Source organism: Phascolarctos cinereus, unplaced genomic scaffold (assembly GCF_003287225.1).
Source record: "Phascolarctos cinereus isolate Bilbo 61053 unplaced genomic scaffold, phaCin_HiC Scaffold_4;HRSCAF=312, whole genome shotgun sequence".
Classification (NCBI taxonomy): domain Eukaryota; kingdom Metazoa; phylum Chordata; class Mammalia; order Diprotodontia; family Phascolarctidae; genus Phascolarctos; species Phascolarctos cinereus.
In genome coordinates this window covers 514,116,724-514,144,459 of record NW_027555847.1, presented here as the reverse complement: position 1 = coordinate 514,144,459, position 27,736 = coordinate 514,116,724, and the positions used below count along the sequence as shown (strand labels likewise).

Below are 27,736 nucleotides of genomic sequence, written 5' to 3'. Positions count from 1 at the left end.
CACATTTTACAATTGTGCCTCTTTGATATATTACTTTTGCGGGGGGGAGGGGAGAATCTGGACCAGTGATCTTACTAGTATGAGGGACTCTCAGGATGGACAACCCTCACAGTGATGTAGATCAACAACTCTAGCAACTTACAGGCAAGAGTTACTGGGGGAAATAAGAAATTAAGTGACCTGTCCACGGTCACATGGCTGGTATATGTCATAGGCAGGAGTGAAACTTACATGTTCCTGAGTTCAAGGCTATCACTCTACCTTCTATATCTTAATGCCTTTTATGTTTTACATTATTTTAATTTCCAACTGAATTTTCTGGTATATTCAATATGATTTTAAATGCGTAAAATAAAATATATAGGATTACAAAGGAAACAAATTATATTGCATTATATTGAAATTCACTTATCTCTTCATTATCTAATTCTCTATCCATCCATCCATCCAAATCAAGTCTCACAGGTTATAAGTATTTATGACCTCTATTTATAGGGGAAATTCCTTTTCATGTATACGTTTGCCTAAATGGCCTCTTAGATCCCTTCTAAGTCTGAAATTCTGCATGTCTAAGTGGATAATATCAGGGAGAAAAAATGATTATGGGTTTGGTCCGAGAGCAGTCCTGGTAAAACAGTAGAAATAAATGGTTCAAATAAGGCTTTTAGACTGTCTGTGGATAACCGAGGGTTGGTTATAAAACGCAGTGTTGCTTAGCACAGCAATCCTCATCGCTGGGGCTGGGAAACTGGGCCTTGAATTTTAGCCCTGGCATTATTTATTGTTGAATTCAGTCTAAGTCGCTGAACCTCTAAAGTTCATTAGATGATGCCTTTAGTTTGTTCTCAAAGGAAATAAATGAAATGAATGCATAAATACATAATTATCTATAAGCCACTTAAAGTATAATGAAGTTTTAGCCAGAAAGAACGTTATGGTCCACAGCAGAATTTGCATTTGACGTGCTAGGAGAAGAACTAGAAACAAAGGAAAACAAAAACCAAAAGGTGTTTACTGAAAAGCCAAGCTCTGAATTTTAAAATTTATTTCCTTGAATCTATCATAAAATAATTTCAAGTGTTCATGTCCATCTGGAGACAAGAATAGAGAAAACAAAAGCTTCTTTATATGGCGGGCACAACTTGTACTAAGGCTTTGTCAACTTTTAGCTACAATAACGACTTGCCAAGGAAAGTTAAGTGTACAATTCAAAGCACTATTATTTATTGCTTCAGATGCTTCAAAGAGAATTTTTAGCTGGAGCAAAAAATAACTCATATTTATGTTCCTGAAAGTCCTTATTAAAATGTTCACATAACACGCAGTGTGTGGAAGAAATATAGAACAAAAACCATTTAGGTAACTGTACACAGAATGAAGTTACTTTAACAGAGTTCAAACTGTCATCTGGTAGTTAAAGCTTGGTAAAAATTTCCATTATAAACATCCATTTCTAGAATTTGATTATTTTCAAGGTAGAAAAATTTGTTGCTGACTACAGGTCTTCTGGGAAGAACTATAATTTGGACTTTCCCTCCAAAAATTGATAAGCAAATTCTTTTGTTACAACATTTAGAAAAACTGTTTATGTATTTAAATGCCACTTTGGGTTTTAACAAAAACCATGTTTTTATTTGGAAACTAGGTAATTTATAAGTAGCATGACTTACTACATATTTATCAGGTAAATGAGCACTGTCTTTTAAGGAAATGCCAATTTGAACATTTTAAGGATCAAACAAGGGAGCCATGACACTTCAAATAATTTTCAACAAATATTTATTAAGCACCTACTGTGTGCAAAAAGCACATGGTGGTGCAGGTGCTTGAGGGTAGAGGAAGGAACACTATTTAAACAAGACACAATCTCTGCTGTCTTATAATTTAGCAGGGAGATAAGACAAAAATAGTTTGGTAAAGTGAAAAGTGTCTCAGATCCCATCTATGTCATTTATTACTTATATGACCTTGGGCAAGATCATTCATCTTTCTAGACCTCCGTTTCCTCATATTTAAAATGACAGTATTAGACTAGCCTGCCTCTGAGATCCCTTCTAGCTCTACTTCTATGACCCTATGGTGTATTAGTTGATGAACTACGAAATACAATTACACAGCAAGCACATTAGAGAGGGTTAGAGCAAAACTGTTAGGTGTGCTCTGAAGTGAAAAGATATTAGTGACTAGGAAGAACATGGGAGGCTTCTTGTAAGAGACAGAGACTGACTTGGGCTTTGAAATGTTGTTGTTCAGTCGTGTCCAACTCTTTGTGACCCCATTTGGGGTTTTCCTTGGTAAAAATAGAGTGGTTTGCCATTCCTTTTCCAGCTCATTTTACAGATGAGGAAACTGAGGCAAACAAGGTTAAGTGACTTGTCCAGGGCTACACAGCTAGTAAAATGTCTAAGGTTAGGAAGATGTCTTCATGACTCCAGACCCAGTGCTCTATCCATTGCGCCACCTAGCCATCCCATAGGAGTAGGAATTCAGCAGGTAAAGTTACAGACCTTCCTCCTCCCTTTCCTTTTTTACCTTCCTTTTATGTGTTGTCTTTCCCCATCAGAAGGAAAGGTCCTTGAGGGCAGAGACTATCTTTCTCTTGGTATATTTGTCCAGGGCATCAACCCAGATTTGCTCCTCAGCATGAAACACCTTATGCCCCAGTTGTTTGGAAACCACTCAGATCAGTCTGAAGTCATAGCAGAGCCAACCAACTCCCACTGGACCACAGCATGTCCTGAATCCATGGATGGATCTAATTCAGACTGGCATGGGATCCATTGTTTCAATATCATTAAATTATAACTAGGTAAGTCCCCTGTGAGCATGAGCTGTTTTCTTCTTCCTCGAATCTTGAGTCTGACTAACCTAAAGTCCAAGGGCAGAAACTTGTCATTTGAGTCATACCACACTACTTCAAAACAGAGTTCCTTAGAAATTGCCAGACACCTAGAGGAAATGGTTCAAACTAAATTTTGGGGGGGAGTTACAGGAAAATGCCAGTTCCACCTTCTCTTCCCAGGGTGTTCAGAGCAATAGTTTTGTGTACATATGGATAGGAGGCTGGGATAGGGAGTCCCAATTTATATTTTTCCACTCATCATTAGAGTCGTGACCTTCACCTTGGTAGCTATGAAGACGTATCACTTGGTTCTTACTATTAACTTTAATTCTAAATGTTCTAAAGAATAGTGGAATCCCACTATAATGCTGTTGTTAAGGAACATGATTGATGCTCACATCATCAGTTAGTAATAGACAGCAAGATGCAATGGAAAGAATGCTTCATATGGAGTCAACGGACCTAGGTGCAAATAATTTTGACTCTGATGCTTACTATCTGTGTGACCTGAGGCAAGTCACTTAACCTCATAGGACACAGATCTACAACTCAAAAACACTTCTGAGGCTATTTAGTCCAACTACCTCAGTTTACAGATGAAGAAACTGAGGCCCAGGGAAGTTAAGTGACCTGCCCAAGGTCACATAGGTAGTAGATATCAGGAGCAGGATTTAAATCCATGTCCTCTGCCTCAAGAATCAGTCCTCTTTCCACTGTACCATGTGTAAAATGAGGAGGTAGGCATAGGTGACCTCTGGAGCCCCTTCTTGCTCTCGAGCTATGATCTTTGACTTACCCTGCTATAAGGACATAAATAATTATGGAGCAATGATAAAAACATGAGATAACTCATACTGAAAGTATATATTTGATGAGGAAGAAAGAGAGACAGAGACACAGAGAACAGAGATAAAGAGAGAGAGAGAGAGTGAAAGAGAAAGAGGGAGGGAGAGGAGGAGAGCTGTTGACTGTCTCTCCATGTGTACCCTGACAATAGGCCTCAATTATACTATATTTTATAATGAACTTTCTCAGTTATAAATATATCAATTTCACCAGTTCAACATTACGTTGTCTCTGCCCCTGAATCCTTGTCCTTTTACATCCTACTGTTATTCTTGTCTTAGTGAGCCCCAACCTTGTCATCCTCCTACTCACTTGCTGTTGGAAGAAATCAAACCACAGTACTGAGCCAACTACCAGTTCACGTTATCCAATCACAATGAACTGTTCCTCAGGCAAGGTAACATTTTTATTTTTCCCTAAATTATTCACCCTCCCACTCCCCACAAGATGCAGTGCCATTCTTTTTTGTATCAAGAAAAAAGTGTTATTCATCTTTGAAAGTCATAGAGGCTAGCTGATCACTTACTGGATATGCTATAGTGAGAACCCCTTTACTTTATGAGTTAGAATGTATGATCCCTTTTAATTCTCACATTCTGTGACTCCTCAAGTGTTCATGAGACTCCATCTGTCCACTGTCCCAACAGAGAATCTCACTTCATACTCTATTGACAAAATACAGACTATTTTCTCTGAGATCCCTCTTATGAGAACCTTACTCTATATCTCAAAACCTCAGGCCACTAGCCTCTAATCCTCCCCTCTTTTACACTAATCTTTGATAAGAAAGTGACCCTTTGTCTTGCCAAAGACAGACCTACTTGATTATTTTTTGTTATTTTAAACTTGAAATACACCAACAAACACAAACATTTCAATATACAAAGAACAGAAAGACAATGGCATAAGAAACTATGAATTTCTACTACATTCATATGGACTCCTTTTAAGAATACAACAAATCCACCACATTTGTTTCAAAACTTTCTTGACTGCCTCTTTCTCTGAAGCTCCTTGTATTCTCTTTTGTGTTATTTCTTTATATACTTCATTGGCACTTTTCTTTTCCTCTTTTTTTTAGCATCATCATTATCCCTTTTCCTCATCAATTCTATTCCTCTCTCCAAAAAATTCACTCCTTTGTAACAAATAAGCACAGCTGAGCAAAATAAATTCATACACTATCCATGTTCACGTATATCTGTCTTGTTCTGCACCTTGAATCCACTGCCTCTGTCCGAAGGTGAGAAGTGTGTTTCATCAGTGCTTTCAGTAGTCAGTGCTATGTTTAGTCATCACAATGATCAGAGTTCTCAAGTCTTTCAAAGCTGTCTTCTTTATAATGGTTGCAGTCTATATCTCTTCTCCCATTTAAAGTCAAACAAGAGCTAAAGAAAAAGCTATGTACACTTGTCTCTGTTTTCTCTCTTCTACTCTCAACCGCTTGTAATCTGGCTCCCAATCCCACCATTCAATTCACCCGAGATTCTCTAAAGTTACTAATGATCTCTTAATGATCAAATCTAATGCCATTTGGTCAGTTCTCTTCCTTTTGACTACTCTGCAGCATTTGGCACCACTGACCACTCTCCCCTCCCCAAGTCTTTATGATACTGTTCTCTCTCGGTTATCTTCTTACATATCTAAACATTTCTTTTACCTCTTTCTATACTCTGTGTTTTGGTGACCTCACCACCTCCCATGGACTAAATTATCATCTATATACAGATAATTTCTAGATCCATATGTCTGACCTTAAACTCTTTCTTGAGCTCCAGTTCCACAATGCCAACTGATTACTGGACACTTCTAAATTGGTGTCTTGTAAGCATCTCAAACTCAACATGTTCAAAATAGAACTCATCATTTTTCCTGAACCCACCCTTATTTCTGCAAAGGACGCTGCCATCTCTCTAGTCATTCAGATTCACGACCTCAGAGTCATCCTGAACTCCTCATTCTCTGAGGAGTGTTTTACTGTGATTTATTCCACAGAGCCAACCAGCACCCAAGACTTGTCTATTCTACTTCTACAACATCTCTTGCAATTTTCCTTTTCACTCCACCCAAATGGTCAGGCCCTGATCACCTCTCCCATGGATAACTGTGATAGTTTCCTAATTCTCTCTCTTACTTAGTCTGTCCCCATTCTCATCCATTCTCTTCACAGTTGACAAAGGGATATTCACAAAGCGGGTCTGACAACATCATTTCCTGGCTCACTAAACTCTAGTCGATCCCTATACTGTATAGGATGAAGTATGTGAAATATAACTCCTTAGTTTTGGCATTTAACAACCTAGCTCAAATGTGCCCTTCTAAGTTTCTTATATATTACACCCCTTCACATACTCTGTTCCAGACTGGACTCCTTATTCTTCACACCTGACATTCTATCTCCTCTCTCAATGCCTTAGCACAGGTTATCCCCTTTGCCTGGAATGAATTCCCCCTTCTTTGAATCCAGACTCAGCAAATGTTTCAGCTAACCTGCTAAGCTTCATGTCATATGAAAAGTGGACAAGGATGCTTTTAATACCTTCATCTCAGTCATTGATAAAAGTGTTGAATAGCACTGTGCCAAAGAGAGATCCCTCGGATGTGATCCTAGAGATCTCTGTCCAGTGGATTTGGACCCATTACTGACTCCACTTTGAGTATAATCATTCAACCAGCTCCAAATCTACCTCAAGACATCAAAATTTCTCCCATATTTCTCCATTTGATCTATATCATGAGAGAGTTTGTCAAATGTTTTGCTAAAATCTAAGTTATGCCCATGCCATTCTTCTGATCTACCAGTTTAATTACTCTTTCCATAAAGGAAATCAATTTAGTTTGGCATGACCTGTTCTAGATGAAGCCATAGTGGCTTTTCATGATCATTATTTCCCTTTCAAAGTGCTCAGAAACCACCCTCTTTAGAAATCAAGCTCTCTCACCTATTTTTTGCAGACTCCACATTCCCCTTCTGAAAACTAGAATATTTTCCCTTCTTCAGGCTTCTATGCAACTTTCTATTTCTCCAAAATCTTTAAATGATCAGTGATTCAACTGGTCAATTCACTCCCCTAAGATGTATTGTGTTTAGGCCTGGTGACTTGAAATCAATAAGGGAAGCTGGATACTGATTAACCATCTACTCACTTATTTCAGTTTTCCAATCCCTGCTAATGTTTTTGTTCTAGGCTTCCAACTTATTCCCCTTGGAAGAGAAAGAAGCAAACTGGAAGTTAAATAGTTTTGTCCTTCTATCATTGTCTATTACTATCCTGTTCCATGTAAAGCACTGATCCTATTGTTCCTTTAAATTTTTTTCTTATCCTTTGGCTTAAGGAGGGAATAACAAACACATTCAATTGGGTATGGAAATCTTGTCTTACCCTACAGGAAAATAGGGGGAGAAGGGGACAAGAGAGCAGGGGGATGATAGAGAGGAGGGCAGATTGGGAAAGGGAGTAATCAGAAGTAAATACTTCTGAGGAGGGACAGGGTCAAAAGAAAGAATAGAATAAATGGAAGGGCAGGATAAGATTAAGGGAAATAGAATTAGTTTTTCACAACATGTCTACTATGGATGTGTTTTGCATAACTGCACATGTACAACCTATATTGAGTTGCTTGCCTTTTCAATGAGGGTGGGTGGGGAGGGAGGAAGAGAGAAAATTTGAAACCTAAAGTTTTGAAAACATATGTTTAAAAAAATGTTTTCACATGCTATTGGGAAATAAGAAATATAGGAAATGGGGTACAGAAGTCTATCCTGCCCTACAGGAAAATAGAAGGGGAAGGGGATAAGAGAAGGGGAGAGAGATAGAAGAGAGGACAGACTAGGGGAAGGGATATTCAGAATGCATGCCATCTTGGGGTAAGAGGAGGGGGGAGATGGGGTATAAATTTGGAATTCAAAAACTTGTGGGAGTGAATGTTGAAAGCTAAAAATAAATAAATTCGTATTAAAAAATAAAAAAAAAGAAAAAAGAAAAAAGAAACTAACATTTATATACTTCAATTAAAAAAAAATACATTTTTTCTTATCCTTAATAAAACTAAAAATACTGTCTCTTTTTCTTTAAAACTAATTTTATGTCACCAACCTAAACTCATTCTGGTCTTTTTTTTTTTAAACTCCTAACAATTTTTAAAGCACTGGGCTACTCTTCTGCATTCACTCTCAGTTACTGGCTTTTTATTCTATGTCTTTTAACTATTTGACTTTGTTGGTACACCTTTGCCTCTTTTTTCCTCTTCATTGGAATCATTTCTACTTGTATCTTCAGAATTTTGTCCTTGAGATCGTCCCAGTTCCCTTGGGCCAACTTCCCCTTAAAGATATAGGCTAAGGTCATATCTATCTTTTCTCTATGCCCTTTGAAATCTGCTTTCTCTAATCATGGATGCATGTCAGACTATGAACAACTTTCTTGTTAGCTATCATGAATGACACTATTAAATAATCATTTGCCCCAAATTATCTTATATTTGTGATGTCAGCAGAGTTCCTCCTTCTTGGTTAGAACCAGGTACAGATTTGTAATTGCCCTTGTCATTCATTTTTACCTTTTGATGGCTACAATTATCATTAAGAGAAGTCAAAAATGTATTAGTTACTCTGTTTTTGGGAAAGAGAACACCAACAAACATCAAGATGGTTGAAGTCACCTATACCTCATGCTTTCATACCAGATTTTTAATTTGTTTCCTAAATTCCTCATCTATTTCCCCTTTATGTTTGGGTAGCTTGTAGAATAGTGTAATGACTTCTGTTTTTACTTCTATTGATCTTCAAGTAAAGTAGTATAGCTCTTTGAGACTAGAAGGTGTCTAGGCATTTCATTTGGCACATTTAAAAAATAGTTTTCTTTGAAATAAAAATTTTATCCTATCTTTATTTTCTTTGCTTTTTGGATAAAAAAATAAAAAGCAATGTGTCAACTAACACAGTTTGGTCCTTCAAGGTATTCTCAAATTCTGATTCTTCTTTAATAAACAATGCTTTAATAAACTGTCTCTTCTCCTTTAATGTATTCTATTCCATCTGAATAAATGAACTAAATAATACCCTTCCTGTGCCATATTCCATTCATGAGACTCACGACATCAAGGTCCAATTAGCCTTCTGTTTTAGGATACTAGTATACCTTTCTGGTTATCGATGGATTATGCATTTTTTAAATTTCTATATTTTTGTTTTTTTAATTGAGTTGTTTCTGAGAATTTGGTTTCTTATTAACTGTGAGATTATTTTTCACTATTATAAATAGCACAATACTATGTACCTCTAGAAAAGCTGTTTTCCTAGGAAAAAAAACAGAATAGAATAGTATAGATTTCTTTATTTAACATTAATATTTCCTGATGAAGGTTTGAATCAGACATTCCCAGATTTGCTTGGTCCTGACTCCATAAATAACAGGATTGAGTGCAAGAGGGACAACCACATATAGACTGGCCAATAGGATATGGCTATAATGAGGAATATTGTGGTCAAATCTATGGGTGAGGAATGAAAAAAGAGCTGGAGTGAAGAATGGGTTATGCATTTTTAAAAATATGTGAAGACATAGGTTTTATTGTTGCCTCCCTTTTGCTTCCTGTGAATCTCTGAGTTTCTCTACATTGTGTCTACTCTTTATTGTATATCATTTGGTAAATATTCACAGGCAGTGTTCTCCTGTCCCACCAACCTCTCCATTGGTTTTCAGTGGGAGGCCAATGTACAGAGGTTTACATCAGTATACTATACAATACAATGGCCTCACACCACCATCTGACACAGAGGAAGGTAAGATTCAAGTTAAAAATGTTTTAATTTTAAGAAATTTCTTTGCTTAATTTTATTTGTGGTACTGTAGATTTCACATGTTATAAAAAGTGAATATTGTCTGAAATCAATGTTTAGTACAAAAGGTCACAGAATCATAGGAAATTAATAGCAAGAAAAATATTTTACATGTTACCAATTTTATTTTGTGTATTGCATTTTATGGGTTATTTCATTTTTACTGTGTTAGGAAAAGTACATATATCAGAACTAACATTTTGTTATAAAAATTGTATGCAGAAAAGTGTATTTTTTGTCATCTCTAATGAGAGATTAGTTTTGGGTGGTCATGGGAACCTAACCCCCTACTGAACTCAGGTTCAATGTACCAACATTTGTGTTTTTGATTTTCACATCATTTTCTTAGGAACATTTCCCCCATGAAAGTTGAGGATTGACTACATAACAATTATTTGGTCACGGCAATTACTTGGTTACTGTACAATCTATACAAGTTCCCAAAATTTCTCTTTGCTCTTTATACTTTTCAGAAGTATAATCCTCAGTCCTTTACTATTCTTGCTAACAGCTCTTCTGACCAATTCACCTGGAGATTTCTTGACTTGTTAGCTATTTTGTACCTAAAGTGTAGATTTAATCGTGTGAGCCCCACCCTACTCAGTAAACTCAAGAGACCCCATGTTACCATTCTGGATCAAATACAAAGTCCTATGTTTGGCAGGTAAGGCAATTTGCTATGTCATTCACCTCTTTTTCTTTTTCCTACACTCAAGCCCTTCTTTTTCTCCTGGTCCTTTGACTCTTGTTTCTCTTGGTTACTCATCTTTCTTCTTCAGCTTGAGTTCTTTTCTTTCTCCTTCTCCTTAGGCTAAAATCCTCCTAAACCTGCCCCTATTTTTTCCTCCCCCAAATACAATCTTTCTTCAGAATTACCCAATCTTTTAAATCTCCTTCTTCATATTTCCCTCCTCTTATTTCTGTAGTTTCTTTCATTCACCTGCTCCTCACACCAAAATCAGAAAGCCATTACTATATTTTTAGCAGTGGGTCAGAAATTCAAATTCCATTCTCGTACATCATCCTCTCAGTCAAGCTATTCACTTCTCATATCTGGCTTTCCCTTTTCAATCATGTGGTGTTAACCCATAATAGTGAATGAAAACCACCACTTGGGTCTCTAAGACCTTTAATCATTTTCCCATGACTTTATAATCCCCAGAAACATTTTCCTGGTTTCATCTTGTATCATTTGTCTCCACATGAATGACCAAGACTGGGTAGTGGTTGTCAGGTTGGACAATTTTGGCGAATCTCTTTTTCACATTATACATACATGCCCAGGAAGATGGCTGGCCTCCCTGTTGTTTATGGCAGGCCAACAAGATAGCTGTGTCAGTGGGGAATCATCAGCCACAATGATTTTCTTCTTTCTCTCAAATGGATCATCTCTCAACTAATTGCACTCAAGAATCTACATGTTCATTCTTTGAAACACAAGAAACTGCCTCTTCCACAGATGGTCCAACTTCTACCTCTCCTGCTCCTAAAGAAGGGGGTCTCACACCCATTATAGAGCCCCACATGGTCATCAAGATCATTTCCCTTCCTTTTCTGCACCATTTTCCTATCATCCATCTTTCTGACATAAGTGATAATTCACCTCTATTTCTTCACATCCCCTTTCTCCTTTGTTTCCTCCTTGAAGCACTTACTCTACAATAACAAGAAACATTTTATTCTTCCTTATAACCTGGGGAGTAAAGTAAATTTCTCTAGCCCTTTCACTTTCTCCTGTAAAATGAGGACCAACTTGTACTTTGTACATACTAATACATATGATACTGATGGAAACACTAACAGCATAAACTTTAAAAGGAGAGCCTAGGCTGGTAAATCATTATGGTGGGTTGATAAATCTATTGTGTATATTTAGAAGCAATCTATATGCCATTTCATCACTCAAATGCCTGTTTCTTCCCAGAAATGCTTAAAATGAAAAAAAAAATTCCTCAGGCTTATGAAAAAAATCAATCCAGTCTGACAAAAAAAAAAATAGTGCAAATAGCTTATATGAATGTAGGGGCTCAGAATGGCAACTTGCTCCTAATAGGACATTAGGAACCACCTGTGCTTATCAAAAATTGCACTGGCTTCAGTTTTGTTTGGCATCTCTGAGAATATTGAATCAATGATAGAGAAGTGCAAAGTATAAGCTACAGTTAAAGGAGTAAACACAAACTCTTAATACTTTTCAGACAGAAAAAAATGTCCACTTTACATATTCCAAGAAATTCTAGATGAGACTCTTAGATATTGTGGTTGTCTCACAGAAGGCTGATTATTTTGGCTCTGGATTCCAGTGAGACACAGCATTTATTAGTGGGACATGTTCTTGGGGCTGTAACTTGGCAAATCAAAAAGTTACCCATTAACACTTAACTGTGTGAATGATAAACAGTTTACTAAGGATCTGCGTGTCTTGGTTTGACCAGCTATAAAGTGGGCAAAGTAATATCTGTTTTTTAAGGGTGTTCAGAGGATACATTAGATACCCCATGTGGAATTTGTCTTGACTTCAGGAAGATGCCACAGTAACCCAAAATAACACTACAGGCAAAGACAGATTGCTTTTTTTTATGGTCTTTTAAAAAAAGTATACAAAGTACATGCTTAATGAAAGTTAAACTGAATTTTAAAAGTTGGGAAGAAAAAGCAATGATGAAAATATACAGTTTTTCTAAAAATATCTTAGACTTTCATTTCACTTCATTAAGTACATTTGGGATGTTATATAGCAGTGAGTATGAAGCACAAAGTTCTACATCTGTGATCATTTCCTCCTCTTGCCACTTAGCCTTTATCATCTCTCCCCTAAATTTGTACAAAGGTCTCTTAGCTGCTGGTATCTTTGCTTATTTCCTTTCTTCTGTCTCTCCTGCTCATTGCTACCCAACTTGTCTTCCTAAAACATATCATTTTCCATCACGTCACTCTCTTGAAGAAAAAACCTAAATAGGTCTCCATGGCTTTCATACCAAGGTAAGCTCCTCAGTCTAATATTTAAGCCCCTTCATCTACTTGTCCTTTCCTTATTTATGAAGCTTTGCCTTTTACCATAAAACAATGTTCCAGTTTATAGGCAAGTAGGTGGCATAGTGGATAGAGTTCTGGGCCTGGAGTCAGGAGACCTGAGTTCAAATCCAGCCTCAGACATTTACTGGCTGAGTGACCCTGGGCAAGTCACTTAACACTGTTTGCCTCAGTTTCCTCATCTGCAATATGAGCTGAAGAAGTAAATGGCAAACCATTCCAGTATCTTTGCCAAGAAAATCCTAAATGACGTCATGAGAGTTGGACATGACTGAAAACCAACTAAAAAACAACAAAAAACTGTTCTTGTTAGATCTATTCACCTTAACCCATATTTTCTCCTCTCACTTGAAATGTCTTTTTCATTCCTTCTGCAAAAGTAAAGACTATAATGCCTACACCTCAAAGAAAGAGGGAAAAGACCTTTGTGCACAACAATATACATAGCAACTCTTTCCATGTTAGCCAAAAATTGTAAATCAAAAGTGTCCTACTTGGAAATGGCTAAACCAATTATGGTAGATGAATGAAATGGAAAATTTCATCATAAGAAATGATGAAATGGACAATTTCAGAAGAAACTAAGAAGATCTCTATGAACTAATGCAGAACAAAAGAGCTACAACAATTTACATAATGACAACAACTTTAAAAAGAAAAAACAACTCTGGAAGATCTCAGATCAATGCAATGATAAACCATGAGTACAAAGAACTGAGGACTCACTTCCTCCAGGAAAGGTGACGAACTTAAAATGCAGAGAAAGAGACATACATTTTTTAGCATGGCCAATGTGTGAATTTGGTTTTATTGAATGATGCATGTTTATGATGAGGAATTTCTGTTTCATATCTTCTTCCTTCCTTCCTTCCTTCCTTCCTTCCTTCCTTCCTTCCTTCCTTCCTTCCTTCCTTCCTTCCTTTCTTTCTTTCTTTCTTTCTTTCTTTCTTTCATTTATGATAAGGGGCAGTAAGGACAGATCATAAATATAATTTTAAAAATTGAAAAAAAACCAAGACAAAAACCTAAAGTCTATGATTGAGAGGGATGTGGTATAATAGAATTGGCCAAAGAGTCAGGAGACTCAGATTTTATTACCACCTTGGTTCCATCCTGGGCATGCAACTTTAGGTAAGTTAGTAAAATAGGTCTTCAAGCATTCAATTAAAGATTTGCTAAGGATCTACTATGTGAAGAGTACTAGGAGAGGTGCTAGGTGAGATAAAAAATTTAGATAAAACTTGTTCTTTGCTTTCCTGGAACTTACAGTCTCTTGGTGAAATATGCATACATCATTAACTATAATATGCAATAATATATGATATGTGCATCATATAAAAGGTACAGAAGAGGTGAGGAAAATTAATGTTGGATTGTATTATTTATTATCTGAATCATCCATTTCCTCAGATCCCAACCTCTGAAGGTCAGGTGGTTTGGTTTTTTTTGTTTGTTTGTTTTATTTTCCTGAAGGGGGTATTAGAATAAGGTAATTACTCCCAGCCTTTAAGGCATCTGTTCGTTAATTAGCTTGGGCAGGGCCCTTTGCCTCCCCAGGGGATGTCCTTGTTTTTTCCTAACCTTCCCTGACAATGATGAAGTAATGGAGGAGCTGAGAATTCTTAGACCACCTCCTCATTAAAATGTCCACCAATCAGGGTTGTCTTACATTTGCCAGGGGCAGTCTAAATGATGTACTGGTAAGCCAATCAGAAAGAAGACACACCTACATATTAAAGATGCTTGGTTCTCCCTTTGGGTCTTTTGGAACAAATGGAGGTTGGCCAATATGACCCTTTGTTACCAGGTTGCATGCCCCTGCTATTAGAAGATATCTTACTCAGAGAACTGATTCAGTATGACTTTTATTAAATTCTAGCTGCTCCACAGGGACAAAATAGTGTTGTTTGAGGCTTATGGCCTAGGTTGTTGTGGGAGTATGTGTGTGTATGTATGGGGTCATTACCAACTGAAGAATCAGTGAGGACATCATGGAGGGAGGTGACATTTGAATTAGTTTTAAAGGATGGTAGGAATTCAATAGGTAAAAGGAGGGTGGGCATATTAGGCATACAGAAGAGCTTCATCAAAGCCACTGTAAAAGGAAAGTATAAGGCATGCATTTAGGGGATATAAAACAGTCTAGTTGGACTAGAGCATAAATTACACACATGACAGTAGTATCTGATAAAGCCCTGCCCCTCCTACAGAACAGGAGATAAAATACTCCATCTACATCAGAGGGTCTTGATGAGGAACAAAAGAGCTAACATATGGGAAAACGCTCCATAAAGTGTAAAGATTTAGAAAAAATAGGCATTGTTATTAACAAACTGTTGCCAAGCATTTTGGGAATTTATCCATTAAAATGAACACTGTTTCCTAAACCACAACAATGTGGTAGTACCCATTCTAGTTTCACAAGAATATACGTGATTTCTACACCTTGCCTACCCCCTGCCTTGGCTTCCTTTCTCTCCACCAATTTTATAGTCATTGATTTTCTGAATAAGGAAATCTTGATTACAACATTTTTAATCCTGCCTAGCTAGTCAGATGTGATGAGGTTGATACTAAGTCACCAGTATATAAGCCAGACAACAGAAAACAATTAAACAGAGAGAAGAGACAGGAAGAACATATTAAAAATCAGATCTGGCTTACATGCGGTCAACTCAACTTACAGAAACATTACTATCATCGTCAAAGGTCAAAGTCTGTTACTGGTGGAAAAAATCAGTACCATTAGAAAAGAAAAAAAGAAACAAGGTTAGAACAATTCACCACTTTTGCTCTGCATTTCACAAGTTTGTTGAAAATCATTCTATTTCCAAATCCCGAGAATAAAACTGGTTGTCATTACATTGGGCAGTCCATGTAGGCCTCCAGTTTCCTGTTGCGAATAGGCTTTAAAAACAGCAATGCAGGAAGAAAATAAGGAAAGGTTTTAAGATTGCTTCTGCTTATTAGTCCTTCTATCACCCATTATATTGAGCTCTAAGAATAGATTCTTTTTTGGAAATGTGACCCATGAGCATATTCTAGCTGTCACTGCCAATTACGGCAGATTATCAGGATTCTTCATTAATGGTACGCCCCAGCCACTGGTTATATTATGCATGAGGCACATAACAGAAAAGAGAGGCTAATTTTCTAATCAGAACAACATGGTTCCAAATTTATTTTCCCAAATGAATATATAGTCTTTTGATTTCATGTTAAATTTTTAAAAATTCCCATTTTCTGTCACTTGTAGGAAAACAAACAAACAAACAACAAGCATTCTGTGATATCCAGTAGTGATATGCATGATTCTAAATTGGAAAGTATGAGTAGGGAGCAAACTATGGTACATTAGAAAAACAACAATATTCTAATAAACAGGTAATTATGCAACTCTCAGCTCTGTTAAAGGGAGATTGGTAGCCTATTACAAACTGATTACGTTTGCCATTTTTAAGCTGCATACAATTATATTTCCTCATGAGCATTTGATGTATTGAATGCAGCTGTCAAAGACTACCAGAACAAACAAATATCAATCAAACTAACTCCACAGAGACTTCGATGTGACTTCTCTTAATGACATTTCTCTTCAAAGAATAATCTCTCTGCATGAGGAGAGGGATGTAGGGGAAAGGAGAAGTAGTTGAAAGAATACCATGTTTTCTATCAGAAATTTTAGGAGCTAGAAAATTCATTTTGTCAAAGAATACCTCATTAATTTGGATTCCACTAATTTGAACTCTGTGATAATCCAACATATATGTTTTTATGAACTGGCTGTCAACTATGAAAAATAGAAAATGAATAAAAGTGACTCCTCAGAGAAGTCTGGCTGAAGCAAAACAGTTGCCACAATAAGGAATTTCAAAGACATCAAAAACTTCCTGGTTTTCCTGGTGTTCCTTCAAGTCTCAGTTGAAATCCCACCTTCTGAAGCCTCTCCCAGTCTTCTTAATGCTAGTATCTTCCTTCTGTTGGTTATCTCTGATTTTTCCTGAATACATCTTGTTTGTACACAGTAGTTTTTTGTTGTCCCCTTCATTAGACTGTGGGCTTCTTGAGGACCTTTTCTTTTTACCTTTCTTTATATCCCTAACACTTAGCTCAGTGCCTTGCACACAATTTTATTGTTGTTGTTGTTGTTTTGTTCTTGACCTTCATTTTCAAAGAGGACATCACAGGTGATGTCCTGACTTCTGTTTAAGCGAGGCAGAGCTGCACAAAGTCTTCAGCCTCATTCCCTTTCTGAGTCACTAAAGTTTAGTGGCAGGACAAAAGTCAAGATGACTGCTAATGGCCCGGGAGGCACTGGATGACCTCGGCATCTTCGATGTCTAACCAAGCTCTAAGTGCTCCACAGTACTTGTTTCAACCACTTTTGTGAACATTGGAACAAATTGCTCTCAGATGACTATGCTGCTAGGGGAAGTCTTCACATGCTTGGGGTAGACATCCCCCTAACTCACCACCAACAGGCTTGGGGCCTGTTGGTTGCCTTCAACCCAGTTTAACCCATCTGCTGAAACAGTTTACCAGGGTGTGGCACACAGTAGGTGCTTAATAAATGCTTGTTTCTCAATTTCAACCCAACTTAATTCAATTCAATGCAATTCAACAAACATCTATTAAATTCCTGCAAAGTACAAGGCACTAAATGTTATGAATACCTAGAGAGATCCTTTGGCCATGTTTGTAATGTATTTATAGTAAAATGGTGGGGAGGGAAGGAGGGAAGTCATGTACAGAAATAACTATGAAAAATATGACAATGAGGGAAACACAAAGGCAAGATCTAGGCAAACGACTATGAGAAATCTAAGGTGGGAGAGATCACCATCACCTGCCAGAGGGAGCCATAGAAAGCTCTACAAAACGTAGCAGCTTAGTAGGACCTTTAATGAAGGAAAGGAACTTCAACAGTTGCAGATGGAAGGCACAGTGAGAGAAGTACGTTGGAGACCAATGGGACAACATGAGAAAAGGCACTGAGAGACGAAAGGGCAAGATGATAACGGGAAATGGAGAGCTGTCCAGTTTGTTCAGAGCATAAGACATGTAAAGAGAAGAATCATGAAATGAGACTGAAAAGATAAGATGCAGCCAGACTATGGAAGATCTTTAATGCCAGGATCAGGAATTTCTACATTATTTAACTGGCAAGGTGGTTCACAGGCGTGATAGGTTTTTTAAATAGAGAAGAGAAGTGATCATGTGAGAAAATCTTATTAAGTGAAGTCAAGGCTGCCACAAGTGACAAGAGAACAGCCTTGTTTGGCACTATGGAAAGGAGATGATGAAAGATTATGAACCATGTGACCTCACTTCAATGGACGTGTGCCCTCATTAATGTGCACACTCCCTCTAATACTACTGTCTGCATGGATATCTCACAGCGCCTCATCTTGGGTGATTCTTTCCCATATCCTCCAATAACTCTTCTACAAAGGGTCTATCCTACACAGTGAGGGTCTTCCTTTAGGCCCCTTGATATCTCACAGGTACCAGCACAACTTAACAGTAAAAGCCATTGAAAAGAAAAAAAAAACCTCCAGAGAGTTTCAAATGAGATCTAGTTCAGCCGTACTATTTTAGGAATAATCAACTAGAAATGCAACTAGGAGATCTGGATCAGGTCTGTGAGAATTTGTATGGTGATTTATTTTTAACAATGAGGACATTTAGAAGTGGAAAAGATCATAGAGACCACTGAATCTAACTTGCTCAATTTACAGATCAGCACACAGAGGCTTAAGTGCCTTGTCCAGGGTCACACAGTTATTAATTATCAGAGGCAAGATGTGAACTCTGGTTTTCCTGACTCTAAGCCCAGAGTTCTGTCTATTGGCCTACCTATCTGCTTCTGTCCACAGAATTACCACCTCATACATATGTTATGTCTATATAATAATTCTATATGCTTACTCTGTATGTATTTATATGTATATACGTCGTCGCCCTTTCCCAAATAGAATATAAGTTCCTCAACCTCCGTGTCTGCTTATTGCCTTTCTAATTCCAGTGCCTGGCACAAAGTAGGTTCTTGATAAATACGTGCTTGGTTAGCTGATGTGTGAGGAAATGACAATAGCACTTGTGATGAAGTTGGACAGAATGACTGTGCATAAAGATGTCTGTGCTTGAGGTGACAACTTTAAAAGCATTCCAAGGTGATTTTGTAAGACATTTCAAATCTTCCCACTACATCACTCCTAGCCCCCCTCCTTAACTTAGAAAAGACATCAGTGCAGAATTACTATCCCATGAGTCTGAATTCCTACTTCCACAAAACCTTTGTCTATGCATGATACGAGGGCATCCTTGATGAAAAAATAACGAGAAAGGAACAGGTAGGAAATGTTCTACAGGGGAGCACATCTTCACAACCAAACAACTAATAAACAGAAAAATATCAGATCTCACTGTATTTACCATTTATTGATTTTAAGAAAGCATTTGACTCAGTAAAGCAAGATACAGCCATGAAGACACTTAGACAAGGGATTTCTTTGTTATGTATCAAAAATATTCAAGACTCCACGAACAGTGTGACTATAGAGATTATTTTTGTTTAATGATGTGCCAAATGTTGACTTCAAGTGAGGTGTTAAACACAGAGCAATATGTGTTCGGTGGAACAAACTTTTCAGAGAAATAATGATCATGCTCATTTGAAAAATCAATACCTATTTATCGCATCAGGTTTCTTAGGGTCCCCTATTTCACAAAACATACATCATCACCGTCTATTTCAAAATAGTGAAAGGGGTTCACTTTTTAAAATTTGCCAACTTGGAATTTACAGTAAAGACTGCAATTTTAGTCCAAATGAGTAAAGTTTTACTTTAATTGTGACTTCGCATCTAAAGCTGATTACCTTTGGGAGAAGCTAATGTGTTTAAACAAAATTAGAAGATTTAGCTGCACCTGGGAGCTCCTTTCAACACAATGATTGTGAGGAAGGCAAATCCAAAGTTACACATCAAAACAGAGGAGTGAAATCATCTGTTTGTCCTTTAAAATGCTTTTAAGAATTTTACTGGAAATTAGCTAGAGCTTAGTTTTCCAAGCGCTCTGCCAGGGCTATGGAATTGCTCAGACTATACTCTGTTAAAGTAATTGAATAGGATGAGTAGGGCCCTTGGATCTAGAGCTCTGGCTAGAAGTTTAGAAGCTAGATAACACATCCAAATTGGCAAGAAGCAGATTTGGACGTTCAAATCCAACTCTCTTCTCCACCTCCAAAAAGACAGACTCAAAGCCAAATGCATACTGAACTTTCATAAACATTTTTTTTCTGTCTCTTCACTTCCCCCTCTCCTGTGAAAATGTTGGACCTTATTTTTTCGCTAATGATTTCTTTTGGAATGTTGTATATCTTTTAAGAACCACAATAGAAATATTTACCTTAGGAAAATGTTAAACTATGACCTTTTCTCATGTGCTGCTTCTCATTCTAAAGTGAAGCAAATTTGTGAAAAGAATTTAACTAGGCAGACTGTCTAGACTGTTTTTCCTCAGTCTTCTATACTGCATAGTGTTATATTTATTAGGAAGGAAAACTACCCAGGTTCTAGAAGCTATGTGGAAAGAGTGACTCCCTTATCCGATTTTTTTCCCAGAACATATTGTCAGAAATGTTTTCTTATTTAATCTATGTTCTTTGCATGTGGAAAAACACAGAATGTTTTATGGTTTAAGAATTGCAATATTCATCAAGTCATTTACTATGACAATTAACCATTGATAAGATTTTTGTTTTCTTTTGTACCTGGCATCTTGATCAGAAATAAAATAAGCAATATAAGGAGTTCTGCCTATGAATAAATAGCTCAGGAGAAATAAAGTGGAAAGTTTTTTGGAACTAATAAAAATGGTCATGGAGCTGTGATTTCATCAGTGAATACCCTCTGCACTGATGCTGAACTCATGTGAATATGCCTTCATGCTTCATGTGGCTGAAAAATTCATTAACTGGTGGCCAGCCATTTCAAAGATGAGGCTCTCGCACACTTTGTTAAGCTAGCCCTTAGCTTATGAAATGAACAGACACACACTCCATCACCAAAAGCCAAATTTGAAATCTTTCTATTTTGGAAAGACTCATTCCTCTCCTCTCCAGGCTGCACTCCAGACTTCTTCTACCATACCCTAGTTCTTCATCTTGAAGCCTCTCTCAGTCCTGGAATTCACAGAGTGGACGTGTGACAGTTAAGGAGAGCGCCCAGGTCAGCACAGCTCTCATTTCTCTCCAGGTTATACTCTAGACTTCTTCTAATATCCCTCTCATCCCCTTTCCCAGCTTCCCTTTTTCACCCTAATTTTATGTGCTGCCTTCCTCCATTTGAATAAAGTCTCCTTGAGGGCAAGGACTATCTTTTAATTTTTTTTATTTGTACTTCCAGCACTTAGCGTTTGGTATAGAGTAATCACTTAATGAACATTTGTAGACTGACTCATCTACCTTTGGCTTGTACTCTTGGTTTAAACCTTCCTCTAAAAGTCTAATAGTCCAACAGACTCTCATTGGTTTGATGTTTCCATCAACGATCCAGTTCACACAGAAGATTGTCTAACTAGCATAATAAATTAGGATATTTCTATGGCCTATCTGGTTAGCAGGGTAAAAGGAAGATCTGGCTGTGGTTTTTTTTTTCCCCCCTAGATAGGAGGATCTGTTGTTGGCTTAGGAAAAGAAAGCAGTTGAGAAAAAGAGAAAAGGGGGATGACTGAGGTAGGATATGAGAGGGTGTAAAAGACTGAGTAATAGTGGAAGGGTAAGTTTCGGTAACAATGGCCATTTCATACTCTGAGACTGTAGATAATGAGTGAAGATAGAAGTCTGGAGAAAGGCAGTTGAGGAAGTACACATTGGTTGACCTTAATATTTTTCACTAAAGTAGGGGTTGAGGCTATCTGGGGGAATATTGAAAAAAGTGGTAGAGTTAGAGGCTTGATAAGAGAAGGTCTAGAATTAATGTGGCAAATATGAAAGAGTAAAAAGGAGATTGCCACCTAGCAGTGAGGAATCAGCCATTATATTTTTTTATATTTATAATATGATATTATAATAAATATTCATATTTATAATATATTATATAATTATGTAACATGATATTATAATAAATACTCTGACAATACTCAAACATTCGTGGGATCTCTGACATGGATGTCCCCTCTAAAGATGCTCTAAGATTACGCACCTTAGAGCGACCCATCCATGGCTGCTCATTTTGGGTGATTCTTGTCCATGTTCTTCTACAAATTCACCATTGAAGGTCCACCCAATCTGCTGGGGTCTTACTTTGCTTTCTCCTGACACACCATGAATATGAGGGTGGACTACTGGATGTCTCCGAATCAAAGAATCTTAAATCTAGAGCTGGAAGGGACCTCCAATGTTATCTATTTCAACTCCCTCCTTTCATAGATGTGAAAACTAAGAACCATGGAGGTTAAGTCATTTACTCAAGGTCATAAAGGCACAAAACATCAGAGGTGGAATTTGAATCGAGATCCTCTGACTCCAGAATACTTTTTCTGATGTATCACACTGCCTTGTTATATAACTATGTGACTTTATACTACATAATGGATTAAATTAAAGTTGAACAAAAGTCATTTGGAGCGAGCTCCTTTACTAGGGAAAAAAATTTCTTGAGTCCCCAGACTAATTCTCTATGCTACTTATTACATTCTCCAGTGTCTATTGCTAGGAGTATTTAAGATATTTCTTTTTCCAAGTAAACAGCTAGTTTTCTGATGATAGTAATTATTAGTAGCTAATCATTATTAATAAAATGCAGTAGAGAGAGCTTTTTGCAAAATGAAAAACCTAAAGCATAAGTTTTAATGCACTAAAGAAATCAGAGAGACAAAATGTCATAAAAGATGGAGTGCTGAACTTGACGTCTGAAAGGCCTGGGTTCAAACTCTGTCTGTGACATTTAGTAGTGGTGTGACAATGAACATATGCTCCTTAATCTCTCTGAGCTTCAGGGAATTCTCTAAGGTTATAAATTACAGATAGGTTTCTCTGAGGCTTAGTAGAAAGTATATATAGAAGTATATAGAAAGTCTCTCTTCTAAGGATCTTCAAATATAGAATTAACTACATTTTCTAATCCAAGGTATTTACAACAAGAAAACAAATGAATGATTATAATGCAACAAACAATTTTTTAACTTAAGTTTATCTACTGCCCAGAGGGAAAGAAATAAGAAATAAGTTACACAACTAGAAAAGACATCAAGACTGTGATTAACTTACCTTGTGTGGCAATATAGTGATTGGGCCGGTGATAACCCTAAAAATAAATAAATAAATAAAGGTTTATTTGACAAACTTAAAACCCATGGGTGATAGGTACCTAAGTCACTTGTTAAATTCGCTGAAATGAATTCACATATAAATATCAGGAGCTAACATATTCAGTGTTGAGATTAAACATATCTAACACATTGGCTTTCTTTTAACAAAGGAAGGATATCAAATCTCAGAGTTATGATGATTTCAAGGAAGGCATGAGTAACTTAATCATATGACAACTGTGAGGTGATAGATGAGTAATAAACACCAGCAACTTATGGATTCTCTGAAATAATACAGTGCTGGCTCTCATTAGAGTACAAATAGATTGGCGATGTACAGATGTAAAATAGGATTTCATTTGGTTGGGGCTATTATTGGCAACTTGCCCAAGGCTTCAACCCACATGCTGTTCTATCAATGTTAATACTAACAGCCTTTCTTAAACAATGTTAAGGTTGTGATACCAACCAGCAAACACCAAGAATTTAAAGGGGCAGCTCCTGCACCTGATGCCCTATCTTTGACATCAAATGGCAACTGAGAAAGCATGTGGGAAGTCACCAGAGAATTAATTGCTTAGGAGGGTAGAACTGGAAAAGGACAGGGCTGGCTCACAGCAATATACAGCTTTTATTTTAAACTCTAATGCTTTCGTTTTTTTCCCCTTCACCTCCAAACTGGTAGCAAACTGTAAATAATGTAATAGAGACTTTGGAGTCTTATTTTAATTCCCTAAAAAAGTGGACTTTCAGCTATGTACTACAAGGGGTACTATAATATAATACTTAATTCCTTGGGTTGACTGTTGAGCAAATTTGTTTTCCCCTGTCCTAAAGAAGGAGGAGAACAAACATTTACTAAGCACCTGTCCAAGAACCATTCTAAGTACTTTGTAAATATCATTTTCTTTGATCCTCAGAACAACCATAAGAACTAGGTGCTATTTATTATTACACCCATTTTACAGCTGAGAAAATTGAGGCCAAGAAAGATTAAATGATTCGCCTAGGATCACACTGCTAGTGTGAACTCAGTTCATCCTGATTCCAGGACCAACACTTTACTTGCTTCACCTAGTTCCCTTTAAATTATGCTATGCTGATGGCTACAGGAACCCTTCCCTGAATTTTTTAGGCAGTCCTTATAGCCACTCTGGATGGAGGTTAGGTACAGTGGCAAATTCTCCTCCCTTGAGCCCCAAATTCCATGTCTTTAGGGAACTATGGCTTATCTTCATTTTTCTTGGACCTGATACAAATCCTTGATCTCACATACTCTCTCTTGTAAATGCTTAAAGTTTTACCTAAGTGAATAACTATGTTGCCTAAATATTTTAGTTTTGAGTTCTATGATTGTTTAAAATTATCTTCATTTATGTAGTTACAGTCATTGTATATGTATATATATATGTATATGTATATATATATACACACACACACATATATATTTGGTTCTGCATAATTTTCCATAATTTTCTCCATATTTTCCATTTCTCCATATTTCTCATTATTTATGAAAAAAAATCTGAAGTTATGTAAGAGTTAGAAAATTGTTTCTCCCCATTGACGTAGCAATACCACTACTGAGTTTCTATCCCAGGGAGGTAATGACAACAAGAAAAGACCTATGTGTACAAAAATATTCATAGTAGCTGTATTTGTAATAAATAAAACACTGGAAAGATGAAAACAAGCTGACAATTAGGAAGTGTGATGGAATTTAATGCCATGAGCAGTGAGATTTGACACAAAGATCCCTGACCCTTTTTTCTACCACCATGGAAAGTTTTCCTTCTTACTCTTGCTGCATTGATTTTTGTTGTTGTTTGTAAAAAGCTTTTAAAATTGTATGCAGTTAAAATTGTATATTTTCTCTTTTATGATCCCTTTTAACCATGGTTTGGTTATAGACACCATATCAAGGAACAGTTGCGAAAAGTACCTCTTTCCACTTTTTAAAAAAATATATATACTACTGCCTTTTATATTAAGGTCACATGTCAATTTGGAATTTATTGTGCTCTATGATATGAGTTGCTGATCTAAATCTATTTTCTGCCAAACTGCTATCTAATTTTTCCAGCAGTTTTTGTCAAATAGGGAATTCTCCAAATAGCTTATGTTCTTGGATTTACTGAACCATGGGCTACTGAGTTTGATTATTTATGATACTTGCTCATCTATTCTTTTCCACTGACCTACTTTGAACACTTTTTAACCAGTACCAAACAGTTTTGATGAGTACAGCTTTATAATAGTGCTTAAGGTTTGTAACTGCTATTCTTTCTTCATTCCCACTCCCTTCTCACAACCATTTCCCTAGGGATTCTACGCCTTTTGTTTTTCCAAATGATTCTATTATTATTTTGTCTAGTTATACTAATTAAGCTATTGATCACTTGATTGGTATAGGACTAAATCTGTAAATTAACAAATAATATCTTAATTTGTATTATATTGTTGTGATTCAACCATGAGGAGTGAAAGTCCCTCCAATTATTGGATTCCCTTAATTTCTATAAAGAGTGTTTTGTAATCATATATGTCTTAAGTATATATGGTTAGGATGACTCCTAAACATTTTGTGCATTCTATAGTTGTTTTGAATGGGAATTGTCCATCATTTCCTCCTATTTTTTGTTATTGAGATACAGAAATTCTAATGAGGTTTGTGGATTTTTCTGTATATTGTCATTTTTTTAAGTTTTAATCCTCTCAATGAATTTTGGTGCAGATTCTTTTTAACATGATAAAATTACATGCCTAAATTTAAATGCTAACATTATTTGCAAAAGAGAGATATTAGTTTTCCCAGTAAATACAGTGGTAAAGCAAGGATGCCCCCTCTTGCCACTACTATTTGACATAGTTTCAGAAATTCCAGTGATAACAATGAAAGGGAAATTAAAGGAATAAACAATGGCAAACAAGAGAAAAAATTATCTCTATGGGCAATTATCCCTTTTCACTATTAATGTATTTGGAAATGGGTCTTAACCTTACAGCTTAACATTAGTTCATAATAGATTTAAAATGTCTAAATTTCATTATATATGTATATATTTTAAACACAATTTTTTCTTGTTAATTTCAAATTTTGTATTTTTTTAATAAATTAATCAATTTTGTTTGTTTTAGTTTTGTTGTCTTTCTCCTCTCCCTTGCTCTCCTGTCTTCTCTTTTTTTGCTACCTTCCTCTCACCTCCTCTCTTTTCCTCATCTTCCTTTATCTATCTATTTGGAACTTTGGTTTCCTGGGTGTGGGAAGCTGTCTGGTATGGAAACCACCTACATCAACTAATTGGTAAATCATCTACAGCTGATTTTAGAAAGTTGCTTGGGGCTTGAGGGAAGAAATGATTTGTCTAAGGTTAGACAATCAATCAATCAGCATTCATTAATACCTATTAATCACTTCTACACATTCTTACATCTTCTATGCAGCTTACATTCCGGTGTGTGTGTGTGTGTGTGTGTGTGTGTGTGTGTGTGTGTGTGTGCATTTCAGTTAGCGGCAAGGCCAGGACATGAATCCAGGTTATTAAGACTCTCGTTTGACTAATTGATTACATCTTTATTTCCTCTCTAGTGGTTATGGTTTTGTTCTTATTTTTATTTTGGTCATTTGTTTTTCTTCTTAAAAAAAACTAAATTAGCTAATTTTTCAAACAATTTTATTAGCATTTAAAAACTTTTTGCCACTTTGTTTAATTGTTTTATTTTGATTGTGTTTATGTTCCATTTAATTTTCAAAATCACTTGGGTGCTTTTGGTGGGTTATTAATTGGTTGTTTTTCTAGCTTTTTAATTGCATGCTCAAGTCATTAGTCTTATCTTTTTCTCATTATTAATGCGTGTTCAAGAGATATATGTTTTCCTCTAAGGAATATTTTAGATGCATTTCATAAATTTTGGTTCTCTTACTATTATCATTTTCTTTAACATAATATTTGATTATTTCTATGATTTATTCTCTAATTATTGAAGAATTTTTTTGTCTTAATTTACATCTGGAACTTTTTTCTGTTTCCTTTATTGATTTTTTTTATTGTGTTATGATCTGTTAAGAAAATATATAAAGTTTCTCCCTTTCTGCCTTTATTATTACTTTAGGCCATAGCACATAATCTCTTTTAAACTCCATAGGCACCTGAGAAAATATGTATTTTCTAAGATTCCTATTATTAGTCTCCATAGGCTTATTCAATCTAGTTTTTCTAACATGGTCTCCAATTCTTTAATTTCTTCCTTATTTATCTCTTTGGTAGATCTGTAATAGTTCTATTACAAAAAAAAACATCAAAGTCACCAATAATTTTGAATTCTATCATCTAGGTCTAGAATTTGTTTACCTTTAAGAACTTAACTTCCATGTCATTTAGCATATATAATGATACTATTCCCATCCTGTGGTGATTTTTAACAATAATATGGTTTCCTTGCTTGTTTTTCTTGAAGTATCAGACAAAATTATTGTTGCAACTTCTACTTTATAAGTTCTAGTTAAAGCATCTTAGATTCACAGTAGACTTTATTCTAATCACTGAATTTATATTAAGTGTCATAATTTAATTATGCTTCTTGTAGACAGTAAATTGTTGGATTCTATTTTCTAATTCTTTTGGCAACTCACATTTTATGGGTGAATTCAAACCATTATTATTCAAGGCTATAATTGTTAACTTTATTTTGTTTCCAATAAGTCCTGTCTAGTCTTTTTTTTTTTTTAAGAAGTAGCAAAAAGAATCTTATATTTTATCTTGTATAGAACGGTTGAATTTTATTCCTTGGCTTCTCTAATTCCATAGCTGTTCCCATTCTAGCCCCTCAACATATTCACACAATTCCTTGGAGTCTAC

The 27,736-nt window shown here is 36.2% G+C and overlaps 1 protein-coding gene across 7 annotated transcripts in view; it reads right to left on the bottom strand.

Moving 5' to 3' along the window:
- Positions 1-27,736, bottom strand: part of PTPRM (protein tyrosine phosphatase receptor type M) — a 922,867-nt gene that overhangs the window by 92,083 nt on the left and 803,048 nt on the right. For all 7 annotated transcript variants that reach the window (XM_078153517.1, XM_078153511.1, XM_078153512.1 and 4 more), the window contains one exon: positions 22,837-22,873. In XM_078153517.1, coding sequence (XP_078009643.1) covers positions 22,837-22,873 — 37 coding nt within the window. The remainder of the gene's footprint in view (positions 1-22,836; positions 22,874-27,736) is intronic.